This window comes from Rattus norvegicus, chromosome 11 (genome assembly GCF_021556685.1).
Source record: "Rattus norvegicus strain SHRSP/BbbUtx chromosome 11, alternate assembly SHRSP_T2T, whole genome shotgun sequence".
NCBI lineage: Eukaryota > Metazoa > Chordata > Mammalia > Rodentia > Muridae > Rattus > Rattus norvegicus.
The window spans coordinates 81,905,846-81,915,274 of record NC_141544.1 but is presented as its reverse complement, the minus strand read 5'-3'; the positions used below and the strand labels follow the sequence as shown (position 1 = coordinate 81,915,274).

The 9,429-nt window shown below is 52.1% G+C and overlaps 1 protein-coding gene and 1 pseudogene across 50 annotated transcripts in view; one reads left to right on the top strand and one right to left on the bottom strand.

Annotated features, from left to right (window-relative positions):
• Positions 1–9,429, top strand: part of Tnk2 (tyrosine kinase, non-receptor, 2) — a 39,273-nt gene that overhangs the window by 15,185 nt on the left and 14,659 nt on the right. For 15 of the 50 annotated variants that reach the window (XM_087576159.1, XM_087576137.1, XM_087576135.1 and 12 more), the window contains exons 1-4: positions 1,788–2,129; positions 4,437–4,617; positions 6,807–6,877; positions 9,154–9,375. In XM_087576159.1, coding sequence (XP_087432285.1) covers positions 2,052–2,129; positions 4,437–4,617; positions 6,807–6,877; positions 9,154–9,375 — 552 coding nt within the window. In that variant the 5' untranslated portion in view covers positions 1,788–2,051. 50 annotated transcript variants of the gene reach the window in all.
• LOC120095795 (U2 spliceosomal RNA) lies at positions 3,673–3,792 on the bottom strand (annotated as a pseudogene).

Sequence of the window (9,429 nt, the reverse complement as noted above, 5' to 3'; positions counted from 1 at the left end):
TGTCGTGGGAAGAAGCTGTCTTGGGGAGGCCCACTTATTAGCCTGTTGAGTATGTGTATCAATCTAAAGATCTCCGTGGGCTTTTGAAAAAGGCACAGTATTCACAGGACTGCTCCCTTCCCCTTGGAGATCTAGCACTTTCTCTCCTAGCCTCGAGAGGGCAGTAGCTGGAAGGAGAAGGGGGAATATGCCTGGGAGTTGACAGGCAGAAAGGTCAAGGCTGTTTTCCCTGGGGAGCACGAGGTCCAGGAGCTGACCTGGCTTCCAACCCTGCTGCAGCAGGTGTTGCCTGAGTTGGGGTAAGCTGCCAGGTTGTCTTACTTAGACACATGAAGGATCAGACATAGGGTTCTGGTGGATTTGGGGTGCCTAGAGTTTTTAAATTGGCCAACCAAATCAGCCTCAGCTTGCAGTAGAGGTAATAAACTTATTAACTTACCAGTAACCCCAAGCTCCTAGGTCTGAAGAATAGGCTGTAACCTTCTCCAGTTTGAGGGTGTGGTCAGCTAACCTGTGGAGAAAGGCAGTGTCCATGAATCCTGAGTCTGACCTTAGCTTTGACCTCAGTCCTCACACTGATTGTTTGCTGAGATGTGAAGAGAGTCTGTAACATGACAGTCCACAATCTTTGTATGATTAATGTCAGTGGGGATGGGCTGGGACCCCACATCTCCCGCCCCCAGTCAAAATGGGAAATGGCTGTAGGGAGTTCAAACTCTGAAGAGATCCTGGAGAGAGAGTCTGGGATGCTGAGTCCCCAAACTCTTGACCTCAGCTGCCTCCCTCAGGAGCCAGCTGTGGCTCCCTGAGCTGGCGGACAGCTGGATAGAGAGACAAGAGACCAGTATACAAGAAACAGGGGCTCCTTAGGCATGGCTGGGGGTGGGGAGCTGGGATCTGGGGAGCAGAAGACTTCCTGCAGCTGTCAGGTGTATCTGCGGGCTATAACCAGGGGGTGTCGAGCAGCTGGCACTTTGAGGATCAGAGGGACCGTTTGTCAGCTGTAAGAATATGGGGCACAAAGGAGCTCCATGGAGTGTCTGCAGACCCCGTAAGCTGAGGCTGTTACATGTGTCGGTGCTGCGCAAGGCACACATCCAACAGCCTGAGCTCCTATAGCCTTGCGCTAGCAGCATCTCACCAGAGGGCTTAGGACATGTTTGCGTATTTAGATGGATTGTTGGATCTTTGCCAGCTAATATGGGGAGTAAGCACCCTGGTTGTTGTGGGCAGTACACAAGGCAATCCCAGGGGAGGGGTGGAGATTCTCCCCCCACCCCAGTTCTTGGTTGCACTGTCCCACTCTGGCAGGCTGCCTGCCTCCTATTTCCGTCGGGCACCAGGGTAACAGGGACACATTAATGTCGTCTGAGCCAGGAGACACCCAGCCAAGGTTGGGACGTGTGGGGGGGGAGGGTCTCTGAGGGATCTGTCTATAGAATCCTGGAAAGACTCCCACAGATCCTTAAGGGGCTTGTAGCCCCTTTTTCTATGTGCTGTTTGATTCACAGCCCCCACTGAAATCCCAGGAGTTCTCTGCACCCGTGAGGGCTGCTGTGGAAGCTAGAGACAGGGAGCCTTGTGTAGAGGGAGTCAGCGGGGCCAGTGCTGGGAAGAAGAGTGCCCCCCCATTCCTGCTGTCCTCTTGGCTGAGATTCAGAAAGGTCTTTTTTTCAGCCAGTGTCAGAGCCGCTCAGCTGGGGAGGGAGGGACGGGCGGAGGGAGGGAGGGAGGGAAGGAGGACAGGCAGGCAAGCAGGCGGTGGGGGGAAGCTGGGGAGTAGGACCAGAGCTGTGAGCACTGCACTGGAGACAGGACAGAGGACCCAGCCTGTGACCAGCTGTGGAAACCCAGCCAGGCTTGCAGGGGAGCCAAGCCACCACTCCATTCTTCTTCCCTGTTTCCTACTTCTGTGTGGGATCTGAGGGATTTCTAGGACCTGTTCCCCCTACTCTCTGGGCAGACCATAGAACTCAGAAGCTGGGGCCCTTGCCTGCCCACTTTAGAACGAGGCCATAGCTCCTGTGACTTAGGGGCTTCAGCTTGTGGAGATGCCAGCAGCCCGTCGATTTCCTGGCCTTGAGCTCTCCTTCCCTCTCCTGGCCAGACTGCGGCGACGACTGTATACAGTGAGTGGGGGCCTCAGGGCGGGACACGGACTGGCTCTGGACAGGGTTGGCCCTCAGTAACCAGTAGCGACTGTGTACAGAGGGGCAGGGAGTAGGCGTGAGGGACACCTTCCTGAGGTGTGTGGGTTGGGGTGCTTTTCCTTTCTGTCCCCTGCATTCATCCATGTGTGTGTGTGTGTGTGTGTGTGGCGGGGGCGGGGTCTGGGTGATTGGTCTAGGGTGTGCTCGCATGCAGGCCATTGAGCCGTGTGTGTCACACACAGCTGGTGTAGATTCCACAGCAGGATATGGGCCACACACAGAACTGGAGACAGCCTGAGCTAGAGGTCACTGCTCTAGTGCCCCGTGTTTCACAGACAAAGACGCTCGGGCCAGAGGGAAACATAGGGAGGTCACTCCAGCCTTAGCAGTAGGAACGGGACGAGACCCCACCCCACCCCTTTTTCATTGCTGGACCCCAGAGTTCCTCCTAGGCTTCATATCTCTCTTTTCCTCATCAGCCCTGTTTCTGGGTTGGGGAGCAGGGAGGGGAGCCAAGCAGAGAGGTTTCTTAGCTGGTCAGTCAGGGAAAGGAAACAGGCTGCACTATGCTTTCTAAGCAGCTTCAGGAGAGGGGCCTCTGGGTCTCATTGAGCTCTCCCTGCCTGTCCAGGAAATGACTCTGAGCTGTTACCTGGAGTCAGAAGACAGGAATGGGGAGCCTGGAGCCTAGGGCTTGAGGAGGTGGGGAGAGGGAAACCTGGTGGCTTGTCCTGACAGGGGTCAGTAGCCCCTTATCTGGAACCCCCACCACCACCACCACATAGCCAGCAGACCACTTTGCTCCAGGGCCAAGACAGTGAATGGTGGAGCCTGGCCCGGTGATTCCTCACTATCATCTGTGGGCTTTACTCCGGAGCCAGTGGTACCCGACACAACTTGGTTTGCAGACAGACAGTGGTATTGAGGGGGAGAGAGTGAGTACAGCTAGTGCTTAGAACCGGCATGGTAACTATAGTTCTTTCAATTTTATCTTACTTTACTACTTAATGCGTATGGGTGTTGCCTGCAAGTATGTCTTTGCGCATTGTGTACAGTACCTGAAGAAGCCAGAAGAGGGAATCAGGTCACCTGTAACTCCAGGTGACTTTGAGCTGCCATGTAGGTGCTGAGAATTGAATCTGGGTCTTCTGGAGGAGTGTTCTTAACCTGAGCCATCTCTCTAGCCCCATAACTATAGTTGTGAAGTATTAATATGTTTGCTGCCCTTCACAAAATTACTAAGAGTGCTACATACTAAGTTTCTGTAGAGCCAGTAAACATGGTCTCAAATAATAATATTTGGAGAGATAAAGGGAAGTAGTTGTAGCATTTGTGTTTTGTCATTTACTGCTGAAGTAGGAGAGCAGGGATGCTTAGACCTCAGTAGAGCCACTGACAATGGAAGTGTCAAGATAATAATGGCACATTCTTCTCTGTTTCTCATCCAGATAGTGAACTCTGCCATGTTGCAAATAAAGTAGAATTTCCCTCAGTTTATACGGCAGACAGTTTAACATTTCAAGGGAAATCGGGTCCCGCTGAAACTACAAAAGTATTTTCATGTTTAAATGTGAAATGGAATCTAAGTCCTTGGTTTCTGATCATTCTACACTTGATCTTAGCCAAAAGGCCGAGAAGCGATTGTTTCTGATCATTCTAAAAGTTTTTATGTGCGTGAACTAAGTTGTGTGGAATTTGTATGTTCAGTTCTGTCCTGTGCGCTCCAGAATAACTAATGTTCTTATCCCCCTACCACCTGCTAAATGTTGCTAACCCCCTCCCCCTTACACATGCACTATGACCCTCTCTCTGGACGGTTGCACAGTCCTTAGGAGAGCCATTCAAACAAAGGACTACAGCTTACTATTTGGAAGCCACCCGCCAGCCCAGCTGCCTCCCTCAGTCCTTGGTTGAAGAGCCAGGGTTTGAACCAAGGGTTTGCCATTCTCATTTGTCACTCTATGCTGCGCTGAGCTGCCTGGGAAAGTCTGAGCTCCTGGCACCGCGTTGGGAATTGTGGGAGCAGGAGGCTGATGCTGGGCCTGCGGTGGTGTGTGCCTGTTCTTACTGCATCTGTGTTGAGAGCGCACTGTGTTCAGGAGAGGGTCTCCTGGGCCCTAACCACACAACTGATCTGGGGCTCCTCTGAGCTGCTCCAGCTCAGCTGTTTTAGGTAGCAAGAGAGTGCTTTGAGTTCTGTAGGATGTGGGCGAGCCAGGGGCACGATGGGCAAGTCTGCCATCTGCTCACATCCTTTGGCCCTCAGCTATTCTTTCATTTCTACAGAGGCTGGGGAGCAGCAGCATGCAGCCGGAGGAGGGAACAGGCTGGCTGCTGGAGCTGCTGTCTGAGGTGCAGCTACAACAGTATTTCCTGAGGCTCCGAGATGACCTCAACATTACCCGCCTGTCTCATTTTGAGTATGTCAAAAACGAAGACCTGGAAAAGATTGGCATGGGCCGGCCTGGTAGGTAGCCCACAGGCCTTGCTTCTCTTTTACCGTTCACCTCGTTTGTATTCAGCGTGGCCCAGCACAAGAGGAATCTTCATCATGGCAGCTGAGAGCTTTGCCAGCCTTCCCCTGACCTGAGATGAGTGGGAGGCCTGAGGAGAGTGCTGTTCACAGGGTGCCCAGGGAATGGTTTGGTTGTAAATGTGAGTTGGACTTTGAGGAGATGGAGTTGTAGAGCTGTGACCACTCAGAGCTAATTGCATACAACTTTTTTGGCCTTCTCTCCAGGTGCTGGGTATTGAATTTAGGCTTTACCAGTGCTGCCTGGGTGCTCTGCCAGTGAGCACACCCCAGCCTCCCTGCTCCCACCCTCTTTTCAAGAGATACTGAGGGGTTGGGGATTTAGCTCAGTGGTAGAGAGCTTGCCTAGGAAGTGCAAGGCCCTGGGTTCGGTCCCCAGCTCCGAAAAAAAAGAACCAAAAAAAAAAAAAAAAAGAGAGATACTGAACCTAGGACCTTTCATGCGCTAGGCAACGGGCCCCATGACTTTAGCCCTGGCCCGCCAGTTCTGCACTTTGGTTTTGAGACAGAATGTCAGCAAGTTATCCAGGGTAGCCTTGAACCTTCAACCTATTGCTCTGGCAGACCATGGCCGCAACCTCCTCCTGTCTTGGCCTCCCTGATAGCTGGGGTTGCAGGCCTGTGCTACCAGATCTCTCTCTAGTCTTCCCCCTTGGTGTTTGATCAGATCTTTGTGGGATATATTTCCTGTGTCTCATTCGTTTGATTCTGAACACCAGTGGGGTTAATGCCAAGCGATCTACAAGGAGAAGAGAAGACAAAAAACTCAGGTGGGACTAGAGAGATGGCTCAGTGGTTAAAAGTGTATGCTGTTCACTTATAGAGGACCCCGGTTTGTTTTCTGCATCTAAGTCAGGTAGCTTGTGTGACTGTCTGTAGCTCCAGGGGTCTGACACCTCTTCTGGTCTCCATGGGCACCCTCACACATAAGGCGTATACATACACTGACACACACACAATACATAAAAATAAAAAAATCTTTTAAAGAACACCTCTTGGTCTGCTAACACACTGATACTTAAATCTTTTGCTTCTTTCTAAACTAAAACTAGCAGTTACTATTGAGAACTTTATCAGGGTCTGTGGGTAGAGCTCTATTGCTTGCTTAACATCCGAGAAGTTCTGGGTTTAATTCCCAGCACCGAAACAAACCTCTTAAGAGGTGGAGGCCAAAGGATCAGTAAATTCAAAGTCATCAGCTACATGGCAAATTCATCTAACCCAGGCTACAATAGACTGTTTCAAAAAAAAAAAAACCACAACCAGAAACTTTACTGTGTCCAACTCAAAATAGCCAAATGTTTTACAAGCTAAAGAGAAAAAAGACAATAACATACTCTGCTTTTGGCTTAGATAGTTGATGTCTGTCCTAGGTAGGGACACCATTGCTGTGTGAAACACCATGAGAAAGCAGCCTGTTGAGGAAAGGGTTTATTTAATTTTCACATCACTGTTCTTGAAGGATGTCAGGACAGGAGCTGTCAGTAGGACAGGAACCTGGAGGCAGGAGCCGATGCAGAAGCCATGGAAGGGTGCGGCTTACTGGCTTGCTCATGATTTGTTCAGCCTGCTTTCTGATAGAACCCAGGATCACCAGCCCGGGGATGGCACCGCCCATAGTGGGCTGGGCCCTCCCCATCAATCACTAAGAAAATCCCCTACAGGTTTGTGTATAGCCCAGCCTTATGGAGGCATTTTCTCAATTGAGACTCCTTTGATTACTCTAGCTTACGTCATATTGACATAAAACCGTCAGCACAGTGTCTGATGTCAGTAGCACAAGAGAATTTTATGGGATGTAAACCTTAGAGTGGAGAAAACTGTGTATTTTCTTGCCTGAATTGTCTGGAGAGTTGGCAAGGTAATTGGCCAAACTACAACCGTTCAGTTTTGATGCGTAAACGCCTCCAGCCAGTTTGAGACTCACCCGAGGTAGAAGGTAGAGATTGGGTGAATGAAATTCCTGGCTGGCCACTGATTCGGTTGGAGGCATTGACTTGAGCAGTAGGTATCTAGTGGTGGGCCTACCCCACGAACTGAGGCAGCTGGTCGGCTGACAGCAGCCTCTTTGGGAGGGTGTGTGAGCTGTCTGACAGACCTCGGTTCATTTTGCCTCCTTGCAGGCCAGAGGCGGCTATGGGAGGCTGTGAAGAGGAGGAAGGCCATGTGCAAACGCAAGTCATGGATGAGCAAGGTATGTGGGTATGCTGTGAGGGGTGGAGGGCACCCCAAGGGCCTCACACGACTGGCAGCCTAGGAGCCTTCTCCTATTGCCCAGAGGTATAATCTCACCGATTTCCCTCACACTTTGTACAAACCTCCTCCCTCTGGGCTCTTATCTGGCAGGGCACTTGTGGTGCTGCCTGGCTAAGTGTCTGTCTCTGCCACAGACAGACACGTGAATGGCCTGTGTGCAGTAAGGGTTTCACCGCCTCTCTATGTGCAGGACTTGTTGACAAGTGCTGCTTCCTTTGAGTGTCGGCTGGTGTCCAGAAAGGGGTAGCGTAGGGGCGGGGTGCTGTCTGGACATCTTTGCCTGGTCTGCCTGCCCCCCAACACTTCCCCCATGCTCTTGAGTCTTCAGGTCTTCAGGCTCCTTGGTCATCTGGCTCTGCTGACAGTTTCCTTCCCCACAGTTCCCCTCACCCATCCTAATTTGGGTCTGTGGTGTTGTGAGTCCCTGATCTGACTCAGTGGAACTTTGCCCATTGTCTAGAAGACAATGAGAGAGGAAGTGAGCCAGCCAGGGCCTCCCTCCCTACTTCTGGCTTCAGAACTGGGGTGAGGGGTGAGCAGGGCAGAACAGCTGGACAGGGATTGGGCAGTAGAGATTTTCTGGCTGCAGTCTGGCAAAGGGGCTGTCTCTTGAGAGCCTGTGGCCTTTTCTGGGGACACAGTCCTGGTCCATTGCCCAGGTTTTAGCAGAGGATGAATGCGTTGAGACCTATTGACAGTAGAAGAGAGAAGCAGTGTGGGATTTTGGATCTTGCCCCAGCTCATAGTAGGTCTCTGGGTGATCAGTGGCCCTCTCTGAAGTTGTCATGACTCCAGTAAAGCAGCGGTGGCTCTATTACCCAGCTTACCGTGCAGGGCTGTGGGAAGGCCCCTCGGCTGCCGTGACTGAGGCAGATTTTGTAAGTTGGATGTTACTGGCAAATATTAGGAATTCTATTTCTGGGAGGAGGGAGCAGAATCCAAAAAGGTCCTCAGATTTGAGCTGCCCCTTAGGGACAGAGGTGCATATTTTACAAACCAAAGCAGACCTGGCCTCTAGGTTCTCCCAGCATCCCTCAGTCCCTAACTGGCATACCCTGCCCCCCAACTCAGAACATTCCAGCCCAGGGACTGCTGTTCCCCTCAGAAGCTCTTCCCTATATAATCCAAACACTTTGATCTCTCTCCCTCCCTCTCCTTTCTCCTTCCTTCTCTCTGCACATCCTTTCTCTCTTTCTCTTTCCCTCCTCTGCCCTCAATCCTTGGGGCCAGTGAATTCGCCCACCCGAAGCAGCTTCCCAATAAACTGCCTTTAGTGTAATCTGATCTGGTTTAAGGTGGCTCATTTCACAAACTGGGAGAAGTAACCTACACTTAGCACATGCCGGGCAGGTAAGGCTGGCCAACTCTTAGGGGGCTGAGAAGAGCCTGTAGCTCTTAGAGCTTTGGATGCCCCAGTGGAGGGGCCAAGTCAGATTGCATGGCCAGGTGTATTCACTCATAGTCCTTCTCTTCCTGTCTCTTGACCTTTGGTCCTTCTTTCTCCGAAGTCGACCTTGGAGACCCCTTTAGTCTTCCTTCCTTCCTTCTCAGCCTTTAGCTCTAGCCCCCCCCCCCCCCCCAAATAATCCAGCTGTCTTCCCAGGCCCTTCTCCAGTGAAGACTGGCTTTATCTGCCACACACACACACACACACACACACACACACACACACACCACATACTCATGGTTCAACCTCATACTAAAATTATCTTCTCCCCTGGGCAGGATGAAGGGCAGCCGACTCCCCAGGGAGGATAGAGACAGACAGCGCCAAATGGTTAACCCAGAGAAGGGGCCAGGGCTAAAAATGGACAGGGAGGTGTTTGGAGGGCCCCTCAGGCTCCTACCCTCTCTTTGTATGCTAGGGGCAAGAGAGTATGCTGTTTAGAAGGTTCAGGAAGGGAAGGGTAGGATGGGGAGGAGCTGAAGACCAGGGCTGGGGCTTGGGGTGTACCTGGAGGGCTTTGGGCTATCTCTGTCTTCATAGACCATTTTGGGCTAACTTCAGCTTCAGCCACAGGCTGCATATTCATCTGTTTTTGCCGCCTACCCTGAGGCTTCGGCAGTGGGTTCCCAGTTAGGGTATATTCTGAAAGTGTGTTCCTTTAACAGGCAGCTCAGCAAAGCCAGGAGCTGTCTGAGGCTTACCAGAGGGTGGGACTGAGTGACTCTGGGGCCCTGGGTTCCATCTGGCTCCTGGCTGCTTTCAAACAGGTGTTCAGTGGAAAGCGGCAGGAGGCTGAGTTCCCTTCCCATCACTCTCAGAGCACCTTCCGGAAGCCCTCCCCCACCCCAGGGGGCCTGGCAGGGGAGGGGACCCTGCAGAGCCTCACCTGCCTCATTGGGGAGAAAGACCTGCGCCTGCTGGAGAAGCTGGGAGATGGCTCCTTTGGCGTGGTGCGCAGGGGTGAATGGGATGCCCCTGCAGGGAAGACGGTGAGCTCTGGGGTGGGCACCTCTCCCCTTCTGTCAGTAGACAAGTGACTAGGG